General features: G+C 41.2%; 1 protein-coding gene across 1 annotated transcript; it reads right to left on the bottom strand.

The window, feature by feature from the left end:
- Positions 1–598: 598 nt before the first annotated feature.
- Positions 599–14166, bottom strand: LOC144086076 (segment polarity protein dishevelled homolog DVL-3-like). The gene is made up of 14 exons (XM_077615848.1): positions 13643–14166; positions 11698–11767; positions 9988–10100; positions 9681–9790; positions 9349–9575; positions 9208–9277; positions 8020–8159; positions 7173–7249; positions 6991–7058; positions 5631–5780; positions 4407–4538; positions 4175–4342; positions 3126–3326; positions 599–2263 (listed from the first exon to the last, which is right to left on the bottom strand). Exons 1-14 carry the CDS (start codon positions 13801–13803, stop codon positions 1920–1922), a joined length of 2031 nt encoding a protein of 676 aa, XP_077471974.1. The 5' UTR covers positions 13804–14166; the 3' UTR covers positions 599–1919.
- Positions 14167–14578: the final 412 nt, after the last annotated feature.

Here is a 14578-nt window from a genome sequence, read left to right as displayed (position 1 = left end):
CAGTATTTTTTTAAATTCTTTTTAGAAGAAAATAATATTCCAAATATTTTTCAATGTTCAGTATTTTTTTTAATTCTTTAATTCTTTTTAGAAGAAAATAATATTCCAAATATTTTTCAATGTCCAGTATTTTTTTTAATCCTTTAATTCTTCTTAGATGAAAGAAAATAATATTCCAAATATTTTTCAAAGTTCAGTATTTTTTTTTATTCTTTGAATTCTTTTTAGATGAAAGAAAATAATATTCCAAATATTTTTCAATGTTCAGTATTTTTTTAAATTCTTTAATTCTTTTTAGATGAAAGAAAATAATATTCCAAATATTTTTCAATGTTCAGTATTTTTTTATATTCTTATTTAATTATTCATTTCATATACCTTTGGAATCCCACAATGTTTTTATGTATAGTTGCTAAATTTAAAAGGTTCAAATTTTGCAATATCTTGTGAAAACTACCATTATATATGTACTATAATATATTAAAACAGCACTTTATTTCGATCCACTACACTACAGTTCAGTTGTATTTAACTTTGAAGCTGCTCATGAGTGCTTTTCCTAAATTTGAAGAATCAAATCCAAACAAGAGTCACAAAGTTAAGTCATAAAACTATATTTATAAATAAAAAGGCATTTCCTTGATAAAAGAGTAGTGTGAAAGGCATGGGTAGATTCTTTTTTTATCACTATACATAGCAACAAGACCAACTAAAAAACAAATTAAAAAAACAATGCTCAGGTTAGGAGGTGGCAACGTAGTGGACAAACAATTCAGGAACAAGACGTTCGCCATTTGCGTTGTCAAATAAAAATAAAATAAAAAGCCGTGATCAACAACATACAAGATAAAACATTCCCATTTTTTTTCTTCTCTGGCAAGTGGAGCAAGCATTTAAATCCGAACGCGTTTAGTGTTCGATACAAGTTTTGTTCTATTTCGTTAGTTCTGACCTGGACTCTCGCGTGGGGCAGAAGTTTTAAGATTAAGGAAGACAGGCAAAGAGGAAAAACAAATGAAGATTATCCACGTGGAGAAACGCCGAGTCATCGTCACGGTTTCGGCTATTTGTCTTTGTGCTAACTCGTCTTTGACTGACAGGCGCTTTGGTTCTGTCTTGGCTTGTCAAAAGTATGGAAACTTATTTCAAATATCCCCTCAGTTGTTTGTTTTTGCACTAATTAACAGGTCACCAGAAATGTCAGTTTTCATAGTAATGGTATTTTTTAACTTTGTTTTTGGATCAATTCCAGTACATTTTGAAGCATTTTGGACATTTCACATCATTTTCTGCCACTTGTCAGCAGTTCATTGGTCACATTCTGTCAAAGTTTGACTCACTTTTTGTATATTTTAGTTAATTCCCTATTGATTTTGGGCCATTTCTGTGGTACTTCCTGCTGGTTTAGGGTGTGGCTCTCTGATTTTAGGGCATCACAGGATCACCACCTGTACATTTCGGAAAATTCCCTGTTGATTTGGGGGCATTCACGGGTCCGTTGCCCTCCATTTTGGATCAATTCTTGGACATTTCGGATAATTCCCTGTTGATTTGAGGCATTCCCGGTCCATTGCCCTCCATTTTGGATAAATTCTTGGACATTTCGGATAATTTCCTGTTGATTTGGGGCATTCCCGGGTCCGTTGCCCTCCATTTTGGATCAATCTTGGACATTTTGCTTCACTTTTGGTTGCGTTCTTGCGACAAAGTCGTTCAAAGAGATGAAATTTGTCACGCTGTAGCGCATCTGTCATCCATTATTAAAGTGTATCTGCGTGGAGTTGAAAATGTTAGTACGGTGACAAGAGTAGGAGTGGGAGTTTTTCTTCACTGAAGAAAGTAGGACCACAACTACTGAGAAGAGAAGCACAAAGGAGGCGGAGCAAACGCCACGGGACCGCCCGCGTCGGGCCGGGAAGTCACATGACGTCCACGAAGAACTCGCCGGCGTTGCCCACCGACATTCGGAGGGACTGGCGCGACCCCGTGAGCTCGGGCGGGGCCGCCGCCATCTCCCTCCCCGGGGGGGCGCCGGGGGCCGACGCCGCCGGGTGCGCCGGCTGCGGGGGCAAACCGGGGGGCCCGTAGAGCGGGCCCTGCCCGTAGGCCGGCGAGCGGGAGGAGGCGCTGCGGTGGCTGCGGAGGCTGCGCTCGCTAGGGGGCGCCGCCGAGCGCTCGCTGGGGGCGCGCTGGCTCCTGCTGTCGGGTTCGCTGCCGCTGGATTTGCGCCCCTCGTTCTTGCTGCAGTTGGAGCCGCTGCTCTCTGCGGGCGGAGGGGACCAATGGTAACGTTTTATTACAATTGGGAATTCCTTGGCACAAGGTTATCATTTTAAAAAAAGTAAAATTAATCATGACTTGACTCCAAATTTGCCATGAAAAAGTGTAGTCATGTGTTGACTTAATAAAAGGGACCAATTTGTGATTAATAGCAACTAAACTTTTATAAAAAAAGTAACTTTTTTGTGGTTCACTTTTTTTTTTTAAATGGGATTAATTTGCAGTTATGTTTCATTACAAGTATGAATTCCTTGTCACCAGGCCACAATTTAAAAAAAGTAAAATTAATCATGACTTGACTTCAAATCTGCCATGAAAAAGAGAAGTCATGTTTTGACTTAAAAAAGGGACCAATTTGTGATTAATAGCAACTAACCTTTTTTTTTAAAGTAACTTATTTGTGGGTAACTATTAAAAAAATGGGATTAATTTGCAGTTACGTTTCATTACAAGTATGAATTCCTTGTCACGAGGCCACAATTTAAAAAAGTAAAATTAATCATGACTTAACTTCAAATTTGCCATTAAAAGAGCCTTTAAAAAAAAAGGTACCAATTTGTGATTACAATCACCTAAACTTAAAACTAACTGATTTGTGAGCTATCTATTGAAAAAGAAATAGGACTAATTTGCATTTCAGTATTATGGTTGAGTATGTTATATACGGCTACAGAATACGTATCATTTAGATGCAAACGTACGTGCGCACACAAACAATGAAGTTGGTTCACCGCGAGTAATCCATCGAAAAATGATGAGAAATGACTGCAAGTAAATCACATCATTCTTGAACTCTTACGGCGCAGGTATAGTTTGCCCACGGCGGAAATGGCGGAAAAACTCACCGCTGTGCTGGCTCCCGGCGCTGCCGGCGGCGACCGGGCCGGCGTGGAAGGGCTGCGGGAGGTCGTAGGGGTGAGGGATGGGGAACTGGTAGGGCAGAGGCCAGGGGGCCGACCCGGGGTGAGGCAGCGGCGGGAGCGTGTCTTGATCCGAGGCGCCCCCGCTGGAGCCGTCGTGGTCGTGGAGAGACAGGTGCGTCATATCTGGGAGGGAAAAATCAGGGGAGGCGGGTTTCAAAACTTTTGACTGCATTTGTACAATAGCTTCAAGCAGGGGTGTCAAACCGGTCCTCAAATTGAACTAGCGTATAAATGTGAAATGACTTAATAAAAATCCAAAATATGAATGTGAAATTAATTATATTAAGTAACAAAAATGTTAATAAATATAACCTTACAGCATACAATTAAAACTATTAAACATTTGCAATCAAGTAAATACTAAGAGACATATTCAATATTCTTTTTTTCTTCTGAAAATGCAGAGCACAAAACAGCAATTAGAAAAACTAGACATCAAGTTTAACGCATCACCCCAAAAATATAACAAAAATCTGATTCAAATGATAGTTATACATTTCAATTGATTTTGTTTTCATTCCAACTCACCAAGAGGATAACTTTTGCAAGAGTAATCAGTTAATTAAAGTCAGGTGCTACTTATTTTAGAAGACACCTGATTGGTTAAAATGTCGCCACTGGATCGGTTGGAACAAAGACCGGGACCCACTGCGGCCCTCGGCGGAATCGATTTGACGCATGTGGCTTAAATCGAGGCTTGTCAAACTCGTTTTGGTGGGTGGGGACACATAAATGGCAAGTGGATCGCTAAATGCGGGCCGGACTACATCATTTTTGCCCCAAAAAGCTCACGACACGACGTTAGCGTCATTTTGACTGGAATGGATTGGACGTCTATTGCCGTCAATGCCATTTAAAGTTGAGTATTCACAGCCAGTTGGAGCGAACTGGACATCAGTCACGGTCAATTGCATCACTTCAGGTGATTTCCGGTGGATTTGGGATCGATTCCTATGGATTTGAGCACTTACTGCCGCAGAGGTCCCCGAAGACGTAATAGCACTGCTCGGAGAAGGTGATCTTATTGACGGTGTGGCGGATGTATCCGGCCTTCAGCAGGTTGCTGGCGTATTTCCGCGCCTCCCTGCGATCGGCGAAGCCTTCCACGTGGTGGAAGAGCCAGTCCACCACGTCCGAACCTGAAGATGACATGTAAAGTGGTCGGAGAGCCCGGGATCAGATATTTTGGGCGGGCCTGCCTACCGATGAACGCGTTAGCGATGGTGATCTTCAGCCACATCCTGTCTCGCACTTCCAGGCCCGACTCGGGACAGGCCATGGCCTTAGCGACCGTCGCCATGTCGCTGTGGATGGACAGGTGGAAGTCGTCGAATCCTGAGAGGACGAAAGGTGACAAAAGTTCAAAACGGGGGAGTCCGCGGCTTTGCGTGTCCTCGACCCGCCACGTTTTGACTAATCCGCCTTTTTTTTCCCTTGTAAACTCCCTCTTTGGCCTGAAAATTCCTTCATTCCCTTAAATTACATCACGTTTTCCTTCCCAAATGCATGCTGGGAAGCCTAATAAATTTCATCTGAGCTGAAAATTGTTGGGTGGCGAACAAGTTAGTCACAGAGAGCCAAATTTTAAAATGGTAAACGTCAAAGAGCCACACCTTACGTCAGAAGCGGCATAATAAAAATAAAGAACCAACATATATACAAAATATGATGAGCAAAGACCCGCATGCGGCTCGAGAGCCAATCTTTGCCATCCCCGTTTTAGGCTTTTCACATTGAAAATGCTTTCTCAAAATGTCAACTTTGTTTTAGGAGGGGGCGTATTCCACAAAAATCGGGTTGTTTATCCAGTCTTAGCATTTCATAAGATTGCATCATCATTTCCTGCTTGTGGATGAGACATTTTGACGACTACACCATTTTAAGACACCCAAAAAGCCCCTCGGCCAACGTGAAATAACACAGTTTTACTCCTAAAACGGAGCCCGATGTCAGAGAAACAAACAAAAAAAGATCGGGGAGAATCCATCGGGTTGAATACAAAGAATACGTTTCATTTCAAAAGGAGGAAAAATAAAAGCGCTCCTCCGCGAGACCAAAGTCGTGAGTTACAGCCGACTTTTTATGAGTTATTCAACACGCGGGGGGGGAAAAAAACGAACGTAGTCAAATGTGGAGCGCAGAAGAGTCGCCAAGATTTACGAACGCGTCTGATAGCGACACGGCCTTCAAAGCTGGATGCGATTCAGACGTTGAAACGGAATAACAGTCTCAGATGTCCGCCACATCAAACCGCCGTATTTCAAGCTTTCGTTCTGCTAAAAGAGATTCCACGTGCTTTTTGATCCCTCTCCAAGACGCCAAATGTTGTTCAATCCCCCCCAAAAATGGATCAGACTAAGCCCAACCAACCCCCACACACCAGAGACGTCTTCAAATGTGTTTTTTATAGACGGGGAGGGGGCTTACGTTCCGTTTCTGGAATGGAGCTGCTGATGGAGGAGCTGGTGGAAGTGACGGTGCTCATGGACGGGCTCATCCCGTAAGCAGGATACACCCCGGTCATGGCCGCCGTGTGGGACACCCACGCCGCCGGGTCAATCGGTCGAATTGGCTCGCCTGGAATGGAAGATCATATTTGGGTTTTTTTTCTTTAGATTTCGATTTAAATGCTCCGAGTCCGCCACGGTTGCATTTAGGGGCCAAATCAAGTCTTTTGGATGAAAATATTTGGTCATTCTTTGGTCAAAATGTGTTCGTCTTTGTCTATTTTTTGTCAACAAAACTCCCAAAAAATGTGTGTCTGTAAAAATCAATTTCAGATACGTAATACATCAAATATTCTCAGGTGTTCTTCCCCAAAAGCTAAAATGTTAGCAGGGCAAACGCGCAAACATTACCATGCACTGGCCGCTCCGTACATATAAAAAAATACGTATAAAATTGTTATTGGATGTCTATCATATCTCAACATTATTTGTTAAAAATAACTTTTGCATAAAGTTTTTCCTGCCTAAAATGGTAAAGTTAGCAACGCACTAAAATATTAGTGTGCGCTCTGTTCCCACCAAATATGTGGAAAATACATATTAAAATTAGAATTGGCTGAATGAAATTGGATTTCTATCATATCTCAACATGACTTCTGAAAAATAACTTTTGAATAAAGTTCACCTGCTTAAAATGGTCAAGTTAGCAACGCAAACGCGCTAAAACATTAGCATGCACTCGCCGCCCCGTACATATAAAAAAAATACATATTAAAATTAGAATTGGCTGTCTATCATATCTCAACATGACTTGCTACACACAACTTTTGAATAAAGTTTTACCTGCCTAAAATGGTCAAGTTAGCAACGCGCTAAAATATTAGCCTGCGCTCGGCACTCTGTTCCCACCAAATATGTGGAAAATACATATTAAAATTAGAATTGGCGTCCATCATATCTCAACACGACTTGTTAAAAATAACTTTTGAATAAAGTTTTACCTGCCTAAAATGGTAAAATTAGCAACGCAAACGCGCTAAAACATTAGCCTGCTCAGCGCTGTTCCCAGCAAACGTGTGGAAATGACATTCAAATTATAATTGGCTGTCTATCATATCTCAACATGACTTGTTACAAATGACTTTTAAATAAAGTTTTACCTGGCGGTGCCACATTGTTAGTGCTAATCTGCGCATTATATTTAAAATCTATCCTATCTATCCTTGCGCAGTGTCGTCGTCGTAAAAAAAAAAGCACGTCGAGCAAAATATTTTGGTTAGGCTGGTCGTTGAGGAAAGCAAGATGGGAGGCGACAAAAGAATGCGGGTGAAGCAACTCACTCCTGGGCAGCGCAAAGCATCCCCGTGGGTTGGGGTCCCAGCACTTGGCCACCGTCAAGGTGATGGGACTAGGAGGGGGAAAAACAAGACGCCATTGGCTCATTGGCTCACACGGAAGGAACGGCGAGCTTCTAAAATAACGTGGGTGTTCGTGGAGGAGCGTGCCGGTGGCTGAGCCTTACCCAGGCTTGTGCACGATGTCCCTTAGCACTCGAACGGCATCGTCATTACTCATGTTCTCAAAGTTGATGTCGTTTACCTGCGAGAGAGACAAAAAGAAATATTTAACTCTAGAATATAGCTTTTCATCAAAGTTGGGATATAACAACAACAAAAAATGTAAAAACGACGTCAAAGGGAAAATATTTCCTTCAGATTCCGACAAACAATGCTCTATTATTTTCATTTTATTATTCGGAATATTATGTAAACATTATTTCATAATTGTAAAACTATGACTTCAATCTTTTTATTAATAATCAATTAAAGAGAGAATTGAATCCACTCAACAACAACAACAAAAAAACACTGAAGCTTGAACAGTGTTGAAAAACAGCCTAAAAAGAAATCAAATTAAATGACGTTAAAAATCATAATATTTAGACAAGGTTGCCAGTTATTTTGACCAAGGAAAATCCAACTGTCATATTAAAAGTGAGTGAGAAAAAAACCCACAATATAATTGCTCACGATGATAGTTTTCCATTCCAAATATGACAAGTAAAAATCATTGACAGCCTCAAAAACCACAACCACAAAGGCAAGCGAGCGTGGGAACACGGCTGCCTAAAAAAAAAAGGGAACAACTTGCAAGTGCTTATTACAGTATGCAACCTGAGATGACCTCTTTAAACCTGTCCTAAAAAAATACTACAACAAATTACGTTAAGATGATAGCAGACCTTATTTTGGAATACGCCCATCCAAAAAAAAGGGACAAAAAAGGCCACCAAATGAAAGGAGATGCTAATTGGTCTTCCTTTCTCAGGCCCATTCACAAAAAAAACCTCCGGACTAAAGTTGACGCACCTGCAAGAGCATGTCTCCGGGTTCGATGCGTCCGTCGGCCGCCACGGCTCCGCCCTTCATGATGGAGCCGATGTAGATTCCGCCGTCTCCCCTTTCGTTACTCTGGCCCACAATGCTGATTCCCAAGAAGTTGTATTTCTCTGAAAGTAGAGCCAACATTAAGTTTTTTTTTTCTTCATCATCTCATTTTCTCATTAAAAAAAATTGAGGTCAAGTGTGCTTGCTTTAGATGCACCGCAAAAATAACCCATAAAACCCAAGAAATGTAATGACTGAATTCATCTTACTGGGTTAAGTGGGCTAACTCTTTAAACTAGCCTTATGCTAAAATATAATGCAAAATGTCATAAACAGGCTAACAAGAATTTGCATAAAAGTTACCCGTAAAAGTTTGGCGATTGATGTCGAATCCATTTAGACTGAAATAAATGTAAAAGTTATATTTTGAACACTAAACCACAATTAATTGCAAACATGTAGCATTTTTTTTAAAAAGGCTAAGTCATGATTACCATATTTTCCGGACTATAAGCCACACTTTTTTTACAGTTTGGCTGGGCCTGCAACTTATACATATTTTAAATTTAACTGGGTTAAGTGGGCTAACATTTTAAACTAGCTTAATGCTAAAATATAATGCAAAACGTTATAGACCGGCTAACAAGAATTTGCATAAAAGTTACCCATAAATTTAAAAGTTTGGCAATAGACATAAAATCCATTTGGACTGTAAAAAATGTAAAATAATTACATTTTGAAGATTGAACCACAATTATATGCAAACATGTAGCATTAAAAAAAGGCCGAATCATGATTACCATGTTTTCCGGAGTATAAGCCACACTTTTTTTATATAGTTTGGTTGGGCCTGCGACTTATACATATTTTTAATTTAACTGGGTTAAGTGGGCTAACACTTTAAACTAGCTTAATGCTAAAATATAATGCAAAATGTTAGACAGGCTAACATGAATTTGCATAAAAGTTACCCATAAATTTAAAAGTTTGGCAATAGACAATCCATTTGGATTGTAATAAATAATTTGGAATTACATTTTGAAGATTAAACCGCAATTAATTGCAAATATGTAGCATTAAAAAAATGGCTGTCACCATGACCGTATTTTCTGGACTATAAGCCGCATTTTTTTATAGGCTGGGCCTGCAATGACAGTTTGCTGGACTTACCCATGTTGAGAGTAACCGTGATAATGTTGAGCGACATCGTCGAGTCGGTGATGCTGCTGAACGATGACGACTGGACACAAAAAAAGGGGAAGGTATGAGACAGAAAGGTCTTTTCTTCCAAATCACCGTGTGCCGTCTCACCCTGTCCAGATTGGACGCCTTGGGTTTCCGCCGGCGGCGTCGGTGTCGTCGCATCAGGCGCGAGGAACTCTGCTCGGTGGAGCTGCTAAACCTGCTGGTGGCGTCGTCGTCCTCGGAATCGAAGCAGGAAGTGGACTCCAGCTCGCTGCTCATGAAGGAGGAGCAGCTGTCGTACTCGGCTCCCCCGCGACCCGCCGGCCTCGTCGAGAACCCGTTCTGCCTCCCGCCTGCGGGGGAGATCCCATTTTTTTTTGCAACAAATACGGCGTATATGCGAGAAAATACGGTACACGTTTTGTGGCAAAATTTGGGGGAAAAGAAGACGAGCAAACCTGGGTCGGCATGTTTACGTCTGGGCTTCTCCCGCTCTTTTCTCTGCGACGCCACAGAGCCCGTCTCCGTGTCGTTGTCCAAACTGTCCCGGGCGCTCGCTGCTTTCCCGCTGCAGAGTCAAACCACAAAAGACCTCTTTTTTTTCTCCTTTGGAATCCACAATGAACGATAATTCACCAATTCAGGTTGTCCCCTTGCTGGGATAGGCTCCAGCACCCCCACGACCCTTGTGAGGATAAGCGGTTGAGAAAATGAATGAATTGCGAGTTACAAGACACGTGTAAAATAGGGTGGTCTTCTACTAACTGGTAAGAAGGCGGTCGAGAGTCCCCGATGCCGCCGGTCCTCTCCAAAGGGGGTGTGGCCTCCAAGTCCACCACCGAACCGGCGTCCGTGTGCGCGCCGTCTCCAGAGACCAGCTGTCAATAGGCCCAGATTAAAAAAATAAATAAACACGCAGACGAAATAAATACATTAGATTTTCATCTTTTTGGCATCAAGCAAACAATTTTGATCCATAAAGACATTTTTAGTATAACTTGAGCATACCAAACTCGATTTATTGGTCATTCCCTCCCCAAAAAATTATGTAAATAGATTTCGGCGAATTAAAACACCATAAAAAATGACATTAGTCTAAGCTAGGTCATAAAAAAACGAATGTAAAAAAATAAAAAATTAAGAGAAAAAAAACATGGGCCACCGCCCTTGTTGATGTGTTACATTTCTTTTGTACAAAATCTTGCAGTGGAGGCGGAGCTTTGTGATGGAAGATTTTGTAAAGTAAGGTTACGGCCGTATAAATACTGTATTTTCACGACTATAAGGCGCACAAAGCTACTAGCTAGCTACTATTTGCGAATGGATTGTGGCCGCCTGGACGAACGTATAAAACTCAGCATTTTCAATGACTCATTTGGACAATTGTTCAATTCGGACACAGAAAATGAGGACTTTGATGGATTTGTGGGTGATGATGACGTGAGTACATTGTAAAATGGCTAAATAAAGTACAACCCAACTCACTTTTGCTTCCGTTGCCTTTTTAAAAACGTGTTTTTAGCGTGTGGCCGAATGTTTAAGCTGGTGTATGTTTTGCCATACCTGGCTGAGTCTATAAAACCGGTGCGTCCTTTGTGCGTGTCAAATACAGAAATAGCACTCGTTACTGACACTGCGGCTAAAAATATGATGCGCCGTATAGTCGTGAAAATACGGTAGATTTCACACGATCGTAGATCGGAAGCCAAAATAACATCGTCAAAAGACCGGATTTGCTTGACAATTGGCGGACCAGAAACGGCGGCCATTTTGCGAGCGTGCCGCTGGGTTCGTCCTACGCTAATGACATTATCTGCAAGACGCGCGGGGGGATCTGGAAATGAAATCCGGTGATGGGCCTCCACGAAATGGAAATTCATTTAGCTCCGTCCCCAGACACTAACGCGGTTTGTTGTTGTTCAACTTATGTGTTCGGCAAACCTAGCTTGCGCGCTAACGCTTCATTTGCAAAAACGTTTAGCGGGCGGGAATGGAATGACAAAGAAACAACGTTCTTGGACTTGGACGGTAATGCGCCATGGCAACCACAAGTGGGTGGACGCAGAGTTCAAAAGTTTGGAGAGTTGAGACGGAGAAGCTCGTTGGCTGACAAAAACATACACACACACACATTTGTGAGTGTGTGTGTGGCTTAGCAACCACAACTTGGAATGTCACAGAGTAACCGAATGACTGAAAAACTTTATTACCGCCGCCAAGTACAAATCCAGTAAGAGAAGGTTGCATTTTATACATGTACGGTTAAAAACAAATAAAAAATACCAAAAAGCTGCACAGTTAAATGTCATTCAAGATTTGGGATACAAAATCAAAAATCCTTCCTGTTGTCGTAACATTAAGATTTTCCTCCCAAAAATAGTCAATAGCATTTTTCATGGTATGCAAATAAAAAAGTGCAAATTTTCCGTTTAAATGGATTGGACGTGGTGCAAAAATGAAAGGATTGGAACTCACCCATGAGACCACACGGCCGTTAAAGCAGGGTAGTTTGGCGTTGTCGTCCGATATTTCCTCTTTTACCACCCTGTAAAGCAAACAAAGATGGCTTTGAGGAATCTTTCACCCACAGAAAAGCAGTCTCTAAAGGCAAAGACGGACAAAATTGTCAAATACTTAATAAAAATGAGAAAACCTAGTATAAATGTCACATTTTGAAACAGATTTGTCACTTTGTGAGCATAAGAGGTGAATTACAACAATCAAAAACATGTTTTTCCATCGTAATATCCAATTTTAACTGTTTTTTCAGAGGGTGGGCACAGATTAATTTGTATTTAGTTATTTTAAAACGAGCTGTGAGCTTTGAAAACAGTTTGCCAATGTGCCCCACCCTTATTTGAATAGAGCAAAATCAACAGGAGAAACCTAGCTAAAAAAGGCTTAAAAATAGAACGTGGGTAGGTTCGACTATTTAGAAAGAGTCGGTCGGGTGTACACCGTAAACTTTTTCCAGTTTGAGCACAAAGGGAAGCGAGCGTAAAAGTGCCAGAGTGATGAACGCTACATTCCTAAGTGCAACTCAGCATTCCTCGGACTAATGGACAACAACAGCAGGGCTAAACTAGCTTAAACTATCAAGCTAGCACTTTGACGTCGTCATTAGTTGCTAGCTCGAGTTGTTCTAATTTTTGCGTGTGATGTCGAACGTCCGTCGAAAAAAAGTCACTAGTGAGACGTGGTTGCTCCAGTTTTTAATACTAATAAAATAGTTTACTAGACTGGGGGTTAAAAAAGTTTGACCTGACAGTCTTGTTTTCTTAAATGTGATTGCTAATATCCTTTTTTAGTCAAAAGTGAACCTTACCAGCTCATGAAATTCTCCAAAAAACATAACTTAAAAGTTTACAATCCCTCAAAATAAATAAATCCAAGACGCAGAAATATAAAATTTTGGAAAAAAACAACCTTAATTAAGTTGATAAATACATTTTGTCGAGAAGAGGACTACTAAATGATATCAGGATACGTCTTTTTTTGCATTTTGATATTTTTTAACATATTGAATGAGAGCCAAATGTGAGCTTTCACTGAACAGGTATATTCCAGTGGATTGACAATGTTATACGTCAAATTGTTTGGCTCTTTTTATCATTGTTGTGAATATAAATGAGTTTGTCAACAGAATTTAAGTGAAATACTGCTATTAGACATCCAATCCATTTAAACTGGGAAGGCTGACAGCGAATAATTACCCGCAACTTGGAACCAAAAAGTGACTAAAACAGATGTCAAACATGAGTGAAAGGCAGTAGGTATTGAAAATATGATTTTCCTACTTACTCAGTATGTATTAGGCAATACATATAATGAATATATGCGTAGTAAGACAAGTCGTTAACTAGCACCCCAAAATGCCACATGGAAGTGAATGGGAAAACGTCATTGATAATTAAAAGTTATGCGTTAAATTGCTTTCCTGGAGACTAGTGAGGATAAAGAGCGTAGTAGAACATGCACCAATATGACATGGAAACACGTTCTATCGAGGCCTGCTGGGCAAACGACGTATGACGTTAGCATGTTAGCATTGGTTTTCTGTCCATATCCGACAGCTGCTGCCAGGGGTGACGCCACCTAAATGCTTATTTTTCAGCGCTTCTCAACCTGCTTCTTTAAAGGTCTGGGATAAAACTATTTGTGACGTTAGACGACGGTTCTCGAAGCCATTCCAACAGGCAATTTAGCCGGCCTACGACATGCTAGGTTTGCCTTGTAAGCAATGTAAACAAACGGTACGGACGCCAGAGACGCGTTAGCTACTAGCGGCTAACAAAGGAAAGCTAACGTGGCTGTAGCCAGTGATCGGCAGCCAGGTGAGGTGATGACAAGCCAGCTGTTAGCGAGCATGACACGCGAAAAAAAAATATTGACGTTACAAAGCATTCATAGAAACAATTACCCGAAGTCATCATCCATAGATTTGAAGAAAAACTTGTAATTGGGCTTCTTGAGGACATTTTTGAAGTCTGCCAAAGTGACTTTATCAGCCGGCACGGACAATTTCACCAGATAGGGTGTCTCCTGGTCGTCGAGGTGGTAGATAATTTTGGTCTCCCCCATTTCGGAGCTCGACTGAGTCGAAGAAGCAGGCCGGGCGCATCAAGACGAGGGCCCCGGCAGGCTCCCTCTCGGGCCCCGACTCCCCGTGGCGCTAAGGCGGCGGTGCCGTGGTCCTCCTCGGCTTTCGCTGGCCGTCCGACCCGCTGGTCTTTTTTTGCCTCAAAATGATCCTTATTCCACGGCGAAAGCTTCGTACATTTTACACGGGAGGGGTCACGCTAGCTTTCGCGCATTTGGGAGGACGGAAAAGAACAAATTTGGAAGATGAGGATACTTTTAAAAAGAAAATTCACGACCGTCGACTCTCCCTAGGTGCCCAAGCAAACTCTGCTTCGTTAGTTGGTTAAAACTGCAGCAATCACCCTAAGCTGCCTCTAATGAACGCCCTCTACTGGATCGGAGAAGAAGTGCAGAGATCCACTGACGGCATTTTCAAGTTATTCGGCTATTTTGACCTTTTCAGGGACAGTGGTCGCAACTTAGACATGAACAATTATTATGAAATTATATTTTATAAATGATCAATAGTTAAATGCTTATTAATAAATTAATAGGATGATATTTATATAATGTATTGTTTATCATGAATAAAAACGCAAATGCACATTGGTTGGAGCCCAGAACAACACTGAATTTCTTATTTAAATCATTACATGCCATTGTTTTCTACGGTGGCTTGTAATTTTTCTACTGGCATTTTAACTTACCAAAACTCACCAAGCATACATTTTGAATGACCTACATAAAAAATATAGAAATTCCGACCCCACTCAAA

The sequence above is a fragment of the Stigmatopora argus genome, chromosome 12 (genome assembly GCF_051989625.1).
Source record: "Stigmatopora argus isolate UIUO_Sarg chromosome 12, RoL_Sarg_1.0, whole genome shotgun sequence".
In the NCBI taxonomy this organism is placed as follows: domain Eukaryota; kingdom Metazoa; phylum Chordata; class Actinopteri; order Syngnathiformes; family Syngnathidae; genus Stigmatopora; species Stigmatopora argus.
The sequence above is the reverse complement of the archived record's forward strand: the minus strand, read 5'-3'. Positions and strand labels throughout refer to the sequence as shown.